This window comes from Marmota marmota, unplaced genomic scaffold (assembly GCF_001458135.2).
Source record: "Marmota marmota marmota unplaced genomic scaffold, marMar, whole genome shotgun sequence".
NCBI classification, from domain to species: domain Eukaryota; kingdom Metazoa; phylum Chordata; class Mammalia; order Rodentia; family Sciuridae; genus Marmota; species Marmota marmota.
Genome location: NW_026000138.1, coordinates 2,126,605 through 2,145,212, shown reverse-complemented (window position 1 = coordinate 2,145,212; position 18,608 = coordinate 2,126,605). Strand labels below are relative to the sequence as shown.

General features: G+C 40.4%; 2 protein-coding genes across 14 annotated transcripts in view; both read right to left on the bottom strand.

Moving 5' to 3' along the window:
* Positions 1–3,422, bottom strand: part of Vps33a (VPS33A core subunit of CORVET and HOPS complexes) — a 29,184-nt gene extending 25,762 nt beyond the window's left edge. The window contains exons 1-3 of the mRNA XM_015502457.2: positions 3,269–3,422; positions 1,357–1,422; positions 811–938 (exon numbers count right to left, since the gene is read on the bottom strand). Of these exons, the coding sequence (XP_015357943.1) occupies positions 811–938; positions 1,357–1,422; positions 3,269–3,370 (296 nt within the window). The 5' untranslated portion in view covers positions 3,371–3,422. The remainder of the gene's footprint in view (positions 1–810; positions 939–1,356; positions 1,423–3,268) is intronic.
* A 2,350-nt stretch (positions 3,423–5,772) lies between these two features.
* Clip1 (CAP-Gly domain containing linker protein 1) overlaps positions 5,773–18,608 on the bottom strand; it is a 99,879-nt gene continuing 87,043 nt past the window's right edge. For 7 of the 13 annotated variants that reach the window (XM_048785548.1, XM_048785538.1, XM_048785540.1 and 4 more), the window contains 6 exons: positions 18,306–18,358; positions 10,878–10,995; positions 10,649–10,799; positions 10,110–10,159; positions 7,726–7,850; positions 5,773–7,394 (listed from right to left, as the gene is read on the bottom strand). In XM_048785548.1, the coding sequence (XP_048641505.1) occupies positions 7,169–7,394; positions 7,726–7,850; positions 10,110–10,159; positions 10,649–10,799; positions 10,878–10,995; positions 18,306–18,358 (723 nt within the window). In that variant the 3' untranslated portion in view covers positions 5,773–7,168. Of the gene's footprint in view, positions 7,395–7,725; positions 7,851–9,257; positions 9,264–10,109; positions 10,160–10,648; positions 10,800–10,877; positions 10,996–13,769; positions 13,791–18,305; positions 18,359–18,608 lie in introns of all 13 variants that reach the window. The other 6 variants (XM_048785537.1, XM_048785549.1, XM_048785543.1 and 3 more) reach the window with 2 other exon arrangements.

Sequence of the window (18,608 nt, the reverse complement as noted above, 5' to 3'; positions counted from 1 at the left end):
GACATCACTCTTGATTCCCACCTTCTATTCTCCTTGACAACGGACTTCCAAAAATAGCACATATGCTTTTAAGATTTTAGGGGCTGCAGCCATCAATTGTTCCACAGAGTGCAGACTATGCAAGATGACTTCCTCTATAGATTGGATCCATGTTAAATTTTAATCAGCTCTTATTTTGCTTATGAAATTCAACCACATTACATTCAGTATATTGGAAAATTTTAACCATTAGACTTCCTTGCCTGTTCTAGTTTTCCAAAAGACCACCTTCTAGTGCACTGGCAAGGGTGGGGGTTTGTAATGACAAGGAGCTCAGTACATTAAAACCACTGTAAAGGGCTAGGGTTGTGGCTTAGTGGCAGAGTGCTTGCCTTGCACATGTGAGGCACTGGGTTCAACCCTCAGTACCACATAAAAATAAACAAAATAAAGATACTGTGTCCATGTATAACTAACTAAAAAATATTAAAACAAACAAGGGCTGGGGATGTGGCTCAAGCAGTAGCGCGCTCGCCTGGCATGCGTGTGGCCCGGGTTCGATCCTCAGCACCACATACAAACAAAGATGTTGTGTCTGCCAAAAACTAAAAAATAAATATTAAAAAAAAATATTAAAACAAACAAACAATCAAAAACATTGTAAAGGACTGGGGTTGTGGTTCAGTGGTAGAGAGCTCACTGAGCATGTGAAGCATTGGATTTGATCCTCAGCACCACATTAAAAAAATAAATTAAATAAAGCTATTTTTTAAAAAAGAAAAGTATTTTAAGGACCAAACCTCTTTTGACCAAACAAAAGCTCTGAGATACCTGAGCACATTTTCAGCGATTATATCCATCAATTCTAGCCTGGGTCTGACAAAAAATATAATATTCTTGACATCTGCTGCTGGCAAACGACTTCCTTTAAGTGTAAACATTTTTTCCACTTCATGTTCCTAGGAAAACACATACACAAAAGGTTAACACAATCCCTGAAATTTATCTATCATTTCCAGACTCAGAAATCATATATACTCCTAATATAATGCATGGTAATGATTTACTATCAAAATTTAGGTCCCCCACAGCCAAATACATAAAGGACGAAGTTTCAGTATGAAGCCACACTCTATATCAGCATTTAAATGACTAACACAACAAAATATTGAAAACACCAAGTAATGGTTACCTTATATCATGCACAGAGCATTGCACACAAAATGTTAACCATACTAACCAAAATGTTAGTATTAGTGTTTATAGATCCAATTGTTTGCAAGCCAGTCACTCATGAGGAAATATAAAATCATATGTGTTATTATTGCTAAAATTCAGAATTATTAATCCAATAACAAAACCCATTAGCTCATTTACCTTCAGTAGTGAATACTGTGCAATCAGGCCAAAGGGTCCTGTTAGGTACTCATCCCAAACTATTGCCTGAAACAGAGAGAAATTGTCTCTTATTACAGATAATCTCAATTTCAACAATATCAACAGAAAATAGCAGTCATATATAGTAGGACTATTTCTTCAAACTTGGGAGTTAAAATTTTTAATTGGATCACCAAATATGGTAGCACATGCCTGTAATCCCATCTACTCTGGAGACTAAAGCAGGAGGATTGCAAGTTCAAAGCTAGCCTGGGCTACTTTGTGAGAAATTTTCTAAAAATTATTATTATTTTTTCTGGTACCGATGAGTGAACCCAGGAATGCTTAACCATTGAACCCTTTTTAAATTTTGAGATAGGGTCTCACTAAGTTGCTTAATTTTTGAGACTGGTTTTGAACTTGTGATCCTCCTGCCTCAGCCTCCCAAGTTGCTAGGATTACAGGCATGAAGTGGAAAAAATGTTTACACTTAAAGGAAGTCGTTTGCCAGCAGCAGATTACACTACACCCAGCTAAAAACTTAAAAATTTAAAAAAGGCCAAGAACACAGCTCAATGGTAGAGCACTTGCACAGAATATGGGAGGCCCTGGGTTCAACCCCCAGTACATAAAATAAAAAATGTAATTGGCTCTGATCACATTCATAGCCTAACAATCTAAATGAAAATGGCATATGATGCTAGTGTGGGTCACAGAGAAATTAAAGAGCTAATTACTGTCCTCAACAGAAAGAAGGAGCTATAGAACCTTTATATCTAAATTGTGGTTTTATTAAATTGAACTATACAGAAATTCCAATTATACAGACCTAAAACCTATGATATAAGCATTACAAATCTTATTTGGGCAGAAGAGGAAAATTTTAAAAGTTTAGGAGTTTAAGTAAGTATCCAAGGCCATATAAGCAATTTGGACTTTACCTATAGCACAAAGAAGTCAAGACTGCAACCTAGGACTTTTTGACACCATAAGTCATTGTTCTGGGACCCATGTGAGTATATCTACCACTAAACTCCAGCTTCATTTCTTTCTTTTTTAATTTTTTATTTACATAATTGTACATTGTCTACTTGTAAGAAATATGACAATCACTGTGCACTTTGCCTGTTTTCCTCTGGTACTAACAAGTAACTTTATGCAAAACTATAGTATAATATTACATTTCAGTATACTGTCATTGACACAATCTACGATCAGATTCAGATTCCAGCATCATCTGCTGAATTTAAACAAGGGCCCTGTGATTCAGCCCGCTTTCTTCTCTCAAGGGCTGCCAGCCAGCACTCTACCTCTTGGAGTTCTATTCTCTCCAACACTGGTTTCTGAGCTTCCTCAGTTCTAAGGAAAGAGTGGTTACTCAAGGAAACGGACAAATGCTAAGGGGAGAACAGGGCGGATCAGGACAATGTTTCTGGTCTACAGTGTCTGACTCCCTTCTGAGGTGAGTGCTCAGAAGGAGAGAGAACCCTATTTTAAGAAAGCAAAGTTAAAATGACATCATCTCTCATGATGGGTGCGAGCAGGTTACAAGGCGTCGGTGCTTCAGAGACTTGCGAAGGTACTATCTGAACTGACACTTGCGGTCGCTGAAACGAGTGGACACTGAGCCATTGCACCCCCGCGCCCAACTTCAAGCTCTCTCCAGGCGCTGGGCTGCCTATCACGGTGGCTTATCCTGCCGTCACGGGACCACGCCATCTCCGGGTTGGGTGCCCAGGCCCTCCCTGCCTCGTCGTTGCCGCCTGCACCTGGACGCAAGGAGAGGGCCCAAAGTTCGCCCCCTTGGAAGACGCAGGGGACCTCGTACACTCGAGCTTAAGAGGTTGGGGACCGGACAAAGCCGGGCCGGCCACGGGAGGAGATGGAGGTGTCGCAGGCTCCGGCCCCTCACCTTGCTTCCCGCGCACTTGTCCAGGAACTCGCGCAGCTCGCGACGCACCGCCTCGCGCAGCACGTTCAGGTTCACTCGTCCGTAGGACAGGTGCGCCGCCATCTTGCCCCCTCCCCTTTCCCTCAGCCCCACCGCGTCCACAGTTCTCCACCCCCGGCCCGCGGTCACGTGTCTGTACGTGCACGTGATCAGAGCTGCTGACGCAGGCCAAACCCGGAAGCCGGAGTCGGCCAGATGCGCTCCTCTCCAGTCGGGTCCTAGAGTCCAACTCTTCCTTTACCTCTCCGCTTCTTCGGACCCTACCTGGGTCCTGGAGTCGTCTGGCCTTGAAAAGGGACATTGGAATTTTGGAAATTGATCTCATTTGACTCTTTTAAAAATCGCCACCAAGAATACTTGCTGTGTAATGGTAATTTGAAGCTAAATTTGTATGCAAATCTTTTTAAATTATAAAAATCCGAAGGTCTGCCGGGCAAAGTGGACCACGGTTATAATCCCAGCTTGGTCTCACTGGTAGACTAATAAGGCAACATGGTATTTCACAGGAATACTGTCAAAACCCGGCTGGCTTAACAGCAAAATCCCTGAGTTGTGAAGACGAAAGAGGATGTAAATTACATCTTGTAACCTGCGTAAAAGGATGAGTTCGGTGCCTGAAACTTAACTGCTCAATAAATTATTAGGATATGATCGTTTCCATACTTTGGGGCAGATACGGGTCATTTTGAGGTAGGATGGAAAATAAAAGGTAGTGAGCTGGGGACTTAGCTCAGTGGTAGAGTACTTGACTAGCATGCATGAAGCCCTACGTTCAATCCTCAGTACCACACACACACACACAAATAAAAATTTAAAAAGTAGAAAGGAAACAAAGAGAAACAACTAAGGTCCTAAAGTTCCTCATGCCATTTCTCCCCAGGCCAGTTTTCTCCTTAACTGAGAATGTCTCATCTTAACGCCTATGATAATGTTGAGCTCAGCAGGCCATGTCATGAGCTATTTAAAGATGAGGGTACAGTTTAAGCAGTAAAATGCCCAGGCATTCATGAGTGTAACTAACTGAGGAGAAGCAGTATGGTAAACTGTCCCTAAGCAGGATCAGGATGCCAGAAGATTAATAATGGGTACTTTATTTCCCCATACATACTACTTATTGTGTGTTAAAAGACTGTGTGTGTGTTTATAAATATATACATATATGAGAGTGAGAAGCACAGGGAGAGTGCGCCTTTTAATCACCTCAGGTCAATACCAAAGTTGAGAACTATTATTGTAGATTATTTAGGTAAGAGTAATGCTTTTCCTCAAGTAGTGTTTTGGAAATAGCTATTTGTTGATAACTGTTCATAAACTGGATGTTCAAAAAACTAGCAGTTGGTTCAGTAATCAGTTTTGTAAATACCCAAGCAACGTTTGAGTTTCTTTCTAAAACCCATCATGGATTAATAAAAATGGTACTATATGGTGCTAATGATGCCACTTAAATTTTTGGCAGATGATACAATGTGATACAGCAGTGGGTAAAACCACAGATAATTACTTTTTGCCAAGTGAGTCACAAAACACTCGAAGAAAGGCATACCAGTTTATTTTTTTTTTTCTTTTTTGGTACTGAGGATTAAACTCAGGGGTGCTGTACCAAGGAGTTACATCCCCAGCTCTTTTTTGTATTTTTTGATAGTCTTTGAGTTGAGGAGGCTGGCCTTGAACTTTCAATCCTCCTACCTCAGTCCCCCTAGTAGATGGAATTATAGGCGCCAGCCACTGTGCCTGGCCCAATTTATTTTTTTAAGGGAAAAAAAAAAAAAAAAGTTTGTTTCTCATGTTGTGAGATGAACAGCCTCAATTGGTGGAGTAGCCATTTCGTGAATTCACTCAAGGGTCCAGGATTCCGGCACGTGATTCCACAATCCTTTAGGACATTATCCTTGGTGGAATTGGAGAGAAGTCATTTCAGTTTCCAATCTTTGTACTCTCTCAATTCTTGGAATCCACAATGTAATCTGAAGGCAAAACAATTTTCTGAGCAACACTGGAGAACAGCATTTTATAGATCAAGGCCTACAAATGCCTCATATCTTTCCACTTTTAAAAATCCTCAGATTCAGTTAACATTCACAAGCACTCAGGACTCAAGTCTCCAGATACAGTCAACCTCAGAAAGCTGCAGCTGGTATTTTCTTAGCAGCAGCCAACACTGCCCTTGGTGCTTCCAGGGCCACCTGTTCAGGACATACCAATTTCTTAACTGGTGTTTAGCAACAAGACTGTAGTAGAAATTGCTGTTTGGGGTGGACATGTAGGCTGGTGGTAGAGTGCATGTGAAACATGCAATAAGGCCCTGGGTTCCATCCCCAGGACAGAGAGGATGGAAGGAAGGAAATTGCTATTAGGATCTATAGGGCTTTTTCATTTGAAGAAAAACCATATGACAAATGTGAGAATAATGTGAAATTACTAACACTGGCAAAAAAAAAAAAATTATTAAAGAAGATACAGAACACTTGTATGCTCAAATTTTAATACTGCTTTACATGTTTTCTTTTTGTGAAACAATTCCTATTATATTAACCAAAAATTTCCACTGGTAACATTTAATATTCACTTGTCAAACACAATTGATAATCTTAGGGGAAAATACATCAAAGGCATATATACAGTTATAGAATTTCTTATTATACATGTAGCATGGAAGATACATTTTATTACATTTTACATATTCTAGAAGACACTCAAATGAAGATAAATAGATTCAGACTGGTTGATAAACTATTCTGGAGGTTGAGGTCCTTCACTTTATTATTTTGTGATAAGAAAATTCAAAATTATTAATGTTGAATTTCTCATCGTACATTCATCTAAGAATAGTTAAAAATCTTGTAAAGGAAGACTGTAGATTGGTTAATTTAGGCATTTTACAGTGGCTTGATAATTCACTGCTGGGGATGTTTGCTAGAGAAGAAAAAATAATTACAGGAAATTCTTTCATCTATTTAGATCTGGTAAAGAAACAAAATGGAAACAGAAGATAAAATAACTGTGAAGCTGCAAGATGCTATTTTTGGCCTAGTCTGTTACATCCTGATGATTTTACAAGTGTTTTATTTTTCATAAAGGTAAAAATCTGAACAGAAAAACATTTTGTTTTTCCCCAAAATATAGATTTTTTTGAAAAATATATACATATGATATATTTATATATATATATAAGCAAAAAATTATGTAAAACCAAGAAAGAAAACACCACAGTTGAGTAAGTGGATGCAGCATATAGATTATAAAATGTCCCCACAGCAGTTTGGGGGCTTTCCCCTCCCTTCTACCTGTTTCATGATTTATAATCACACCCAGTATTGTCCAGCCTACAAAAAAAGGCACTACTGACAACAGGTAGTGCAAAGAGCTCAGATATTATAAAATACTTTTAAATTTAGAGTAAATGAAAATGCAAAATGGTATCTTTTGCAATTCATTCCAGTGTCAATGCTTAACCAAAAAAACCCCCCAAAAACCAAAAACCTAAATATACAAATGCAGCCCAGAAATATTTAGTGCAAATATGAAGAGTAACAGCATAATTTAAAGTTTCTTAAATAAGGTAAGGGAAGGGCTTGTTCTAGAGGTCTCTGTAGAACAATAAATGTAATGGCATCTGGTGCAGTCTTAAAACTGAAAAATCAGGAAAACAAAATTAGAGGTGAACTCTCACCTACTAATATTTATTATTCTAACTTATAAGGGGAGACTAAAAGATGATTTGTTGAAGACCAAAATATTTTCTTAGATTTCTTGACAGGGGTCAAAAATAACATGAGTTCTCCTGAAGTCTGCGCACGCAGTGCTGGTGTTCAGTTGCTGAGATGCGAGTGCCTCTGAGGGCCTGTGCTGCACGCCACCGCATCAGAAGGTCTCGTCATCATTGCAGTTGGTCGCCCAGTGCCCAAACATCTCACAGATCTCACAGTAAGGCCGCTCCTCACTCCGACTGCCATGATGTGTGGAATGGGGTGGGTCCTCGGACATCTGTGCCTGGGTGGGACAGTCCTCTGTGTCATGGAGATCGAAGCAGTCACAGATATCACAGAAGAGGCGGGGCTTTTTCTTGGTCTGTTTCTCCTGGTCATCACTACAAATATCAACATATAAAATCAGAGATTTTATCATAAGAAATTCAAGAGAAAACATCTCATGTAAAGAATTTTAAAAATAAGTAAGAACTAATTATGGCCAACTCTGAGCCTTCAGGGAAAGTAATACATTCCATATTTTAAAAATGCCAGATCAGACCATTTGTAACCTCTCTCTTTGCCGGATTTATGGCAACCATTTATGGCAAAGTAACTGCAGAGCAACTGTACCTTTCTGGTTGTTTGACAACCCCCTGAAGAGCTGAACTTTAAAAACACATTTATCCCGATACCCTGAGGTTCTAGTCAGTATGGCTCACTACAAAATACCTGTCATAGGTGTTCAGGTCATCCCCATTGCCATTAAGAGCTGCTTCTGACATCATCTCCACCTTCATTTTGAGGTCTTGATTCTTTCTTTGAAGGTCCACTATTACTGAATTTAGGAAGTCAATCTGATTTGTCAAAAAAGAAAAGAAACAGTGAGGTGGGTAACATGTCTAACGTGCACAAGCTGCAGTACCAAGAAGTATGCAGATGTCACATAAGGGGCCACAGTGCCTGTCACTGGACCCATGTTGTTCAAGCCCCCCAGGAACAGAAGTAATGAGATTCTTTGACAAATAGCTGAATTTAAATGAGGCCATATGGCTAGGTGGTAGGGCTAAGGAGGTTTCCCTTTTCCCCTTTCTATCTCTCAACACTCTTCAAATGTTACTGAGTATTTTATATATACTTTAAATCAAGTCTCATTGAATATTTCCCACTGTGAATGCATAAGCTTCACTTGTCATTGAGGCAAATAAAATTATACTTAAATAGCTAAATCTGAGGGTTGTGGAATGCTACTGATTGATGGAAAGTTATTTCTTTCCATAGGGGAAAAAATACAAACTTTCCATCATTCAAAAGCATAATCTTAGATTTGTAGATACATGGGCATGAGTTTTAATTTTTCCTTCTACTACACAAATATATACATACAGATTTTACAAAACACATAAAGTTCTTTCATTAAATTCTAGAACCCATTTGGGATTGTTCTGGAAGACTTATATGGATTTTCTCTTAAGACAGCCATTAACCATTGATAATGACGGTAGGGAACATGGAGGGCTGTGAAGGGGACAGCAAGGCTCCCTTCCTACTGAGGAGAGATAGGCACATGCTAACACAGCAATGTTTGGGAACCACATACTAGAAGGGGACCTATGCTGAGGGTCCCTGAGCGGCAAAGACAAGATGACCACCAGAAGGAAACTCTCATCCTAACTCTTCCGTTCAAGCCAACAGCAATTTAAAACCCAAAGGGTTCTTCAAATAGTGAAAGGTATCCTTTCTCTAAATTGAAAAGATCCCAGTTTATAATATTAAAAATATGTACACACACATACACACATGCACACATTTTGTGGTTTTTTTTTTTTGTTGTTGTTGTTGTTTTGTATCAGGGATGGGATCCAGGGACACTTAACCAATGAGCCACATCCCCAGCCCTTTTTATTTTTTGAGACAGAGCCTTGCTAAGTTGCTGAGGCTGACTTTGAATTTGCAATCCTCCTCCTCAGCCTCTGGATTACAGGTTTGTAGCACTGCACCCAGCTACTTTGAAGAAATATTTGGTCTTATTCTCCTGCTGGGAGGGTTATGAGCAATCAGCCCGGTCTTTCCCAGCATTTTATTCCAGCTTCAGCAAGGCCACCTTAGAAAGTGGATGTGCTGAGTCTATTTTTCATTTCTCAAAGTGCATTTTCTAAGTCATTTCCATTAGGACCTCCATGTCAGGAAGAAGAAAAAGCCACAGACTGGACGGGAAACCACACACGCACAGGCACACACAAATTAGGAAACAGAAAACAAACCATTTGCTGATGGGAAGAAAAGTGTTGTCAGCAGCAGCAGAAACGAATGGAAGCAGAAAGAAAAGAGGGGGGAGAAAACAGTGTTAATTATGTGCCACTCCTATGACACACACTAAGCAGACAGTGCTAACCCAGGGTGAATTAGTCTAAGTCTGATAGCTGTCCAAGATAATTCCTTATAGCATCATTTATGATAACGGACCTAAAGGGTCAGAGACATCCAAAATGTCATGTCAACCAAAGGGAACCGACTTAATTATGGCACATCATATAGCGAGATACTACATAGCTACATAAAAGACAACTACAGAAGGGTTTATGTTGTATGCACTACTCTTATTTTTAAATTTTTAGTTGTTGGACCTTTATTTTATTTGTTTATATGTGGTGCTGAAAGTTGAACCCAGTGCCCTCAAACGTGCTAGGCAAGCGCTCTACCACTGAGCCACAACCCTAATCCTCATTTTTAAATACAAACTGGGGGTTTTGTTATAGTATTCACTTGAATATGCATTTTGTTGTTGTTGGAGATGGAGTCCTGCTATTTTTCTCAAACTCCTGAGCTTATGCAGTCTCCCACATCAGCCTCTGATTAATTGGGACTACAAGTGCTTGACACTGTGTCCAGCTATACATTTTTATAAAGCTCTGCAAAGGTGAGATACTAGGAATAGTAATCACCTGTTTAGGGATTTGGGAATTGGAACAGAAGAGAGGGTTTGGAGGAAGACTTTTTACTATGCACATTTTAGAACTGCTTACTGTTTGGAACACAGGAACACAATACCTATTCAAAAGATTAAATGATTCTGAAAAGGACGAAGACGACAGAGCAGTGAGGAAGAATGTTACCTGACTCTCCTGGGCTCTCTCGTCCTCTTCTGCCTGAGTGTCAGTATTACCTTGTATTGTGAAAAACAAAAAACAAGCAGAGGCTGGTTAAGAAAAACCATTACAATCTTTTTCCTTGTTACTTATGTAGTGAAGAGCCAGGGTAGGAAACTCATTTCCACGTGGACTTCCCCATGTACCTCAGAGAACACAGAGCAAGTTCCCAGTCCCTCAGCACTGACTGGCCCTCCCTCCCACTTCCAGGGTTCTCTCCCAGACTGGCCACTACTGGGTGGGAATGTATGTCACCTCCACTGTCCATCGTCCTCCAAAGGGACCAGCCCTGCCCTTTACTGCCATGTACTTTCAGACCCCGCGGTTGCCCTGTCTTAAGTGTGTGACAGCACTCACAGATTACAGGAAGGCCCAGGAGCAGCAATGCCAGGCATCCTGGTGTGGGGGGGCCAGGTGTGACTGGCTTCCTTCCATTAGAGAAGGAGACTAGGGACAGGCAGCGGGGGCAGCAGGGGAGGAGGAGCACCAGGAAGGTGGTATGTTACCTGAGGAGCTGCCGAGCTGCCTCTTGTTTTCTTTGAGTTGAAGCTCCAAGTTCTTTACCTTGAGCTCGAGCTTCACCTTATCAGACTCTAGAGTCTGAACAACCGAATGCAGGGACTTGGCAGAAGCGTTTTCTCCCCTGAGCACTGTGACCTGCAACACAGTGATTGAGCTGAGGCTGGGAGGTGGACAGGCGGTGGCAGATGTAGGAGGACCCCCGGGGTGCCCTACCTCATTCCTCAGCTTTTCCAGTTCTGCATCCTTCTCTGTGAGTAAAGCACTAGTAATACTGATGGATTTCTGTAAGGAAGCTTTCTCTTCATCTGTCTCTTTTATGTACTTGGATTCTCTAAAAGACCAAAGGGTTAAAGAAGTTCCAGAAATCAACCGAGAGTCATCAGCATACAGTTTTAGAGCAAGCACGCAAATAACTTTAGTTGATGCAAAAAAAAAAATATATATATATATATATATAAGGCTATTTATGCTTGCAAAATTTGAAATTTTACTTACTGTGAGGGGAGAAAAAGTTTACCTATGTATAGACATGCCAGAATCTGCATATCATTGTATCCATTTGAACTTAAAAAGACAAATTAATAAATTTGGAAGATGTAGAATTTTTAAAAAAATTGTCGCACTCCCCCACCCCCCAAAATTATACCAAAATAGAACCCCCAAGTTGATTTTTGTTACTTCTGGAATCAATTATTACCAAGCAATGACAATTAAAATACATACATGCAAAGCAGTTATACAGATGTCATGCAGAGCAGTTTTATGCTGGAAGTATCAGTTGGTTCTCACTAATTTCAGTAACTTATTAGCAAGTTCCAAGAGTGTATTTTTAAGGTCATGTGGGCCAAAACAGCAGTAAGATTATCACTATTCAAACTGAAAGATCATGACTTTTCAACCACAGAATCTGAAGAGAACACTGAGTTGCTCATAGAAATTAAATTGCACTTAAAGGCTAGAGCAGAAAACACCAGGAGAGTTCTCCAGGGACAGAATGGAGGCGTGGGGATTCTGAAGGGGAGAGTCAGAGCAAGGCAGAGGGCAGGGCAGGCCTTAGTGAGAGGGAAGCATCTACCTGAGGATCCAGGCAGTGGGCGGAGAAGGAGGAAGGGGAAGGTGAGGGCAAGACACAGAGTTGTGCTGAGGGGCCGGTGTGTGAGTGAATCTTTGTTGTAAAAATTGCATGTGTGCAAAAGTGCTGAGGTCGTGAAAGACAGAAAGAGACTCAGTGAGGGACCATCACTGGATTGGAGAAGCCTGAGGAGACAGGACACCTAAATGCAGTGGGGTTTCCTAGCCTGGAGCCTGAAAAAAAGACAGACAGCCTGGGAGGGCGGGGACTTGGCTCAGTGGAAGTGCACTTGCCTAGCAAGGCCAGACCCTGGCTTCAACCCCCAGCGATGCAGAGGAAAAAAAAAAAAAAAGAAAAGCTGAATGAAGTGGAGAGGCTGGCTAACAGTCCTATATCTTGTTAATTTCTTGGTTTTGATACATGTGTCACAGCTATGTAAAATGTTCACATGTGGCATCTGGGAGAGGGCATGGGGAATTGGCTACACTACCTTTTTGTAGCTCTTCCATAAACCTAAAATTAGTTTAAAATGAAAAGTTCTAAAAAAAAAAAAAATCACATGCAATGTGAAACCTGAGAGAAAGACCTCGTTTTACAAAAGTATTTTAGGGAAAACAAAACTGAGAGATGTCCCAGGCAAGCCCTAGGGCTACGAAGCCTGTCATCTGAGAAAGAAAACTTAACTTTCACAACAAGACCACAGCTCCCCTCTGTCAGAAGCAGCTGGGTGAGTGCAGAGTATGTGATGGTTCAGTCTGATTCTGAACCAGCTGGAGGAGCAGGGAATAGAGGCCCAGGTTAGAAATGGCAGAATGTATGTCTGGTTAGTGAGACCCAAGATATCCGGCACACGAATCACAGAATTCTCATGGTTTATGTCAAATTGAATTCTACGTAACAATGAAAATATAAGTGTTTTATTTATCTTCTTGTGTGGTTTACACTTACACTTCAGAATGATAAGTAGTAAGAAAAGAATCTGAGACTTACGGAAGTTTCTTGAATTAAAAACAATGGAAAGAGGTCAGTATTGACATATTTATGTTACTGAGTAATAACTTGCTAGCAAATGGGTCTTGTTTAGATTTAAACAAAACAACTTAAATGGAAAGAATGTGCAGGCACTTTTTGCTATGTAAAGTATGTGATGTCACCCAAACACTATTAAATCTTGATCTCCTTAACCCATTTTTGCCCCATGGTCCCAGATATAGAACCTACAAAAATTTAAATATAGTATATAATATACAACTACATAACAAATATATTATACATGTTAATTACATAATTATATTAATGCTAATATAATGTATATAAATTCTCGATTATTATTTTCCACCTATTTTAATATACCTCTGCCAACTTCACTGAGATATTTGCAGAATTGAAAACATGGGAGTTAATGAGCTGAGTTTCTATGAAACTTATTTGGAAGTTTATTCTATAAAAATGATTTCTAGAGCTCAATATCGGGATTGGGGATTGCCAAGGACAGACCCTCCTACACTCAGCTCTGATTGGTCAGGATCCCATGGACTCAGCCTTGGAGAGGGATAAACGCCACCAGCTGGCAGGAGGGAAAGGGACAGGTGTCCTTCTCTGTGCTCACCATCACGTATACACACAACCTCTCCACAGGCTGTTTTCCACAAGGGCCATAGGAGCATTTCCTGTATAAGCTACCAGAGGATGCACAGCCAAGAAAGCTCTGCCAAGTGACAGCATAAGCAGCCCGTGGCAGCTGGTCTTTGTGCAGCTCTCCATTGCTGGCCTGTGCCCACCAGGAGCGGCTGAATTAAACCATTTATGCCAACATTACTTACATCTGAGTTGCAAATTGTATTGTGTTTAAGCCATGTTGGCTAGAATGGCTTGGTATTACTAACGCTATCAAGAAGGGAAGATAAACACAATATAAAATAAGGGCTATAGGGGCCAAAAATTTCTCTCCCCCATCCCCCAAGGGAACACATCACTCAGATTCTTTTCTTACTACTTACATAAGAAATAAATTCCAGTAATGAAGCAAATACCTTAAAGTGTTACTGGGCAAGCTTTAAAAATGCAAGATAACAAGAACCAAATATTAGAAACATGAAGAGAAATGCAATACAGTAAGGAGAACTAAATTTGCACTGAAGTCCTGTGCTGAATAGAGATATAAAAAAGAAATGTGTGTGTATATAATATGTATACACTGCTGAGTATATTTTACAAAACAAAAGCAAGACACAGAGGGACAAAGGCAGCCAAAGAATATATACAACAATTTGGTTTACTAAAAATATATGAAATTTATTTATTATAACGTGGATAGACTTTCTTTAGTCTTACCATGAAAGACACACAGATATAGCAAAGGAAGCAAGAGTAGGAAAGGGAAAAGAGAGGGGTGAAATGAGCATTGGTAAGTAGCGCAAGCTCGGAGACAGTCAGACAGTTCCAACCCACAGTGAGCTGAATGAGCGGAGGCAGCGCAGAGGGCTGCAGACCTGGGAGCCAGCATCGCCAAGCCAGTTTCCATTCCTGACACACACCTTGCATTCACACCACAGAATGAATTATGGCTTCAAGGGCTGTCAGTGTCTGAGACTCTGGCATCCCTTCTTTGACATTAAAAAGCCTAGAGAAGGGAGGGCAGTAGAGCCAAGTCCCCAGTCTGTGCTGGGCTGCAGCACCACAGAGGAACAGACCCGTCCAGTCCTGACAGAACAAGTCAAGTTCTACTCTGTGATTGCTTAGATACCTTGGAACATGTTCTGAAAAAGCTCTACCCAATTTGAAGACTGGCTTTTCAAATGATTACATCTTTAAGCTTAGAGAAAAACCTTGACCACATATTGCTTGCAACTCAATGTTACAGACACCAAAAAAACCATAGTAAATACAGAAGGATGCTACTAATTTCTTTGTTTGTTTTTGCAGTGCTGGGGATGGAACCCAGGGCCTCACATATGATAGGCAAGTGCTCTACCACTAAGCTACACCCCTAGCCCTTTTTATTTTGAGACAGGATCTTGATAAATTGCCCAGGCTGGCCTTGAACTTATGATCCTCCTGCCTTATCCCAGTTGGCTGGGATAATAAGCATGCCTAGTGATGCCTGGCCAGTGCTACTACTGACTTCTTTTCTTTTCTTTTTTTTTGGTGCTGGGGATTGAACCCAGGGCCTTGTGCATGCGAGGGAAGCACTCTACCAACAGAGCTATATCCTCAGCCCCGCTACTGATTTCTTAACAATAACTTCTCTCATCCTGCAGTCAAAAGTAAGTTCTGCATGTCAATATCAAGACCATTTCAGTGAAGTAGTTACATATTATCTTGACTAGGTATGTTCAATGATCACTTCTAAATTAAATTGTTGACTAAGCACTTGGTTCTTAGATGAGTGAATACATTTCAAATACCTTTATGACTTACACTCTTGGACAAGACTTTTAAACATACAAAATATCAAGCTCTTTTAAATACTCTAGTCTTGATAAACTTACTTACCCATTACACACACAGATCCACATACAAAATCCTTTACCAAACTGGCATTTATAAGGCATTTGAGGATCTAACTTATTACCTAAAATACATTTACATTCAGATTTTGAAAACAGAAATAACTTTCCATTAAAGTTAATTAACAAACCAAAAAAAAAAAAATTCTAAATAAGAGAAAAAAGGTTCTAAATTTTTTCACTTCCAGAAAAAGATTGTCATCTTTATCTACATTTGCTCACCAAAATGAGCAATAGTGCTGGGCATGTGCACGACTGTAATCCCAGCAGCTCAGGAGGCTGAGGCAGGAGAATCATGAGTTCAAAGCCAGCCTCGGCAAAAGTGAGGCACTAAGCAATTCAGTGAGACCCTGTCTCTAAATAAAATACAAAATGGGGATGTGGCTCAGTGGTTGAGTGCCCTTGAGTTCAAACCCCAGTACCAAAAAACAAGCAAATATTTTCAAGAGACACTGTCCTAAATACCCAGGACATAAAATGGGAACAGAGATAGTGAAATGAAGAGAGAGAATTTCCTAGTCCCCAAATTTGTCCCTCCTTTTTAAGCCATGAAAAAAGTCACAGGTCTAATCATATTTTGAAAGGCATGTAAATTTAGTTATAGTCACAAAATTAGTAAGGACTAGTGAAGCACAGCATCTTTTTAAAATATTTTTTTTAGTTGACAATGGGCCTTTATTTCTTATTTATTTTTATGTGATGCTGAGGATCGAACCCAGGGCCACACATGCTAAGCAAGCGCTCGACCCCTGAGCCACAACCTAGCCCAAAGCACAGCATCTTTTAAAATAATAATTAATAAATTAAAAGGTTTAAACTACAGGGAGAAGAGAACCCAGGCAAAAAGCTGAAGGTCTGAGTCTTAAGCCTGCCTCTGCCACTCGCCAGCCTTGTGTCCCTCACAAGCTGCCTGTCTGTTGGGGCTTTAGTGTCATCATTTTAAAACGCGAGCCTCACATCTCTTTCCCTGGGTTGGTTGGAGATGAGATGAATTTGAGAATCATGAAGTGCTACATAAATGAAGGTGACTGTGTCAGTGCTACGCCTGCCCGGTTTTATATGTTCCTCTGTCAGGAGAGTCACAGGAGCAAGCCCTGGTTATTCTTCACATGTTCTTGGTAACTGCTTACTCAAGATCTTTTAAAGAAACAGAAGCTCATTTCTGCAAAATTAAACACCCTGTGGCCCATGGGGACAACGTAGGGTTGGGACACAGGAACAGCCATAGGCAGAGGCACAGCCAAGTGGCCACTATTTCTTGTTGTCCTGGGGAGCACTAGTCATGGCATACACATGTGCACTCTAGAGAGTAAACACCACCTTAGTGAAATTTGAAGGAATGAATCTAAGTAGTTTTTTTGCGGGGGTTACCAGGAATTGAACTCGGGGGTACTTGACCTCTGAGCCATATTCCCCAGCCCTATTTTGGATTTTATTTATTTAAGTAGTTTTTTGCGGGGGTTACCAGGAATTGAACTCGGGGGTACTTGACCACTGAGCCACATTCCCCAGCCCTATTTTGGATCTTATTTAGAGACAAGGTCTCAATGAGTTGCTTAGTGCCTCGCAGTTCCTGAGGTTGGCTTTGAACTCATGATCCTCTGCCTCAGCCTCCCAAGCTGCTGGGATTACAGGGGTGCGCTACCACGCCCAGCTCTTCTAAGTGTTTTTTTTTTTTTTTAAGTTGTAGACAGACACAAAATACCTCTATTTATACCTCTATTTTATTTATTTGTTTTTATGTGGTGCTGAGGATCGAACCCAGGGCCTCACACATGCAAAGCAAATGCGCTACCAACTAAGCTGCAACCCCAGCCCCCTAAGTGGTTTTTGTATGTTTGTTCGTTGGTACTAGAGATTGAACCCAGGGGCACTTCACCAGAGTCATGTCCCAGTCCTTTTTTTTATATTTTATTTAGAGACAGGGTCTTGCTAAGTTGCTTAGGGGCTTTCTAAGTTGCTGAGGCTGGCTTTGAACTTGTGATCCTCCTGCCTCAGCTTCCCAAGCTGCTGGGATTACAGGTGTGCGCCGCCACCTGGTTCTAAGTGTTTCTTAACTGAAAACAGAAGGAAAGGCATCTCTGGACCAAGGCCTAATGTCCCATATAGTTTGTGCAATCCAAATATCTTTGTGGGCTAAGTATTAAGTCCTCAATTCCCAAGCATAAGACACACATGTCAATTGAGAGTGGGACGAGGAAACCCTCTGTCCTGACAAGAAGGAACAAGATACTTCCTAAGAACATGGAAGAATTCTTGGGCAGGCTACTCTTGAGAAGGTTTGCTTTTATTTTTAGTTTTTAGTTTAGTTTTGTTTTTTTAATAAGCAAAAAATCATGCCACTATGTAGCCTGCATCTATTCAGTACTCTGCAGCACCCCCCTGGATGGGATGTGGCTCTTGGTGACTGCACACACTACACTCATTTGGTAGAAGGTGAGTCACAGAATCATCCTAGACAAAAATGGCATCTTTAAAAGAATAAAGACCATCAGGATGTATGAGCATCAGGCTTCTGACTGTGTTATTTCTGCAGGCCAAGTTCATCCTTACTCAAAAGTACCAGAAAAATTATACTAGGTTCCATTTGAATATCATTTAAATATAATGGAAGGAAATTAAATAATAGAGCTAATTTTTATTAAAAAGTAAATAAAACATTTAAACTGGTGTTACCCCCTGTAATTGAAAAATCAACATTTTAATATAATTTATATGCAGAGCAATTACTAAATGTAAAATTACAATGTTTTTAGTTACTGAAACTAGGAGGTAACTAGGAGGTAATATGAGACATTTGATTTTAGAACACTTTGAATAAATATAACTGAACATGGCTTAAAATTTTAATATCTAAAACTTCTGTAAATGAATTTTCACAAATTATCAATTATCAGTACCAAACTATCACAATGCCATTTTCTGAATATAGAAAGGTAAATTTTTTTTTCTATTGCAAGTCCACACACACCATGTTCTGAAATTTTCCTTATTAAACACACACACACATACACACACACACACACGCACACATCCAATATACATATAAGTAAAGCCTACCTCTTTTTCATTTCTAATAACTGATTATTGAGCACAGATCGTTCTTCTTCCAGCTGGGGGGAAAAAAAAAGAGAGAGAGAGTTCAGTTCCCACAGGTCCAGAGAGAGGCCTCTTCTTCACTCTACATGCCACATCCCTGGGCTCCAAGGGAAGAGAAACACTTGGCTCTCCTCACAGGACCTGGGGCCCAGCAAGAAGTCACTGCACATGGGATGCAGTTATTAATCTACAAATCACTTATGACCTGGTGATTCCTTCCTCCTGGACTTCAGATTTAAAAATATTAAACAGCACCTTGAACAT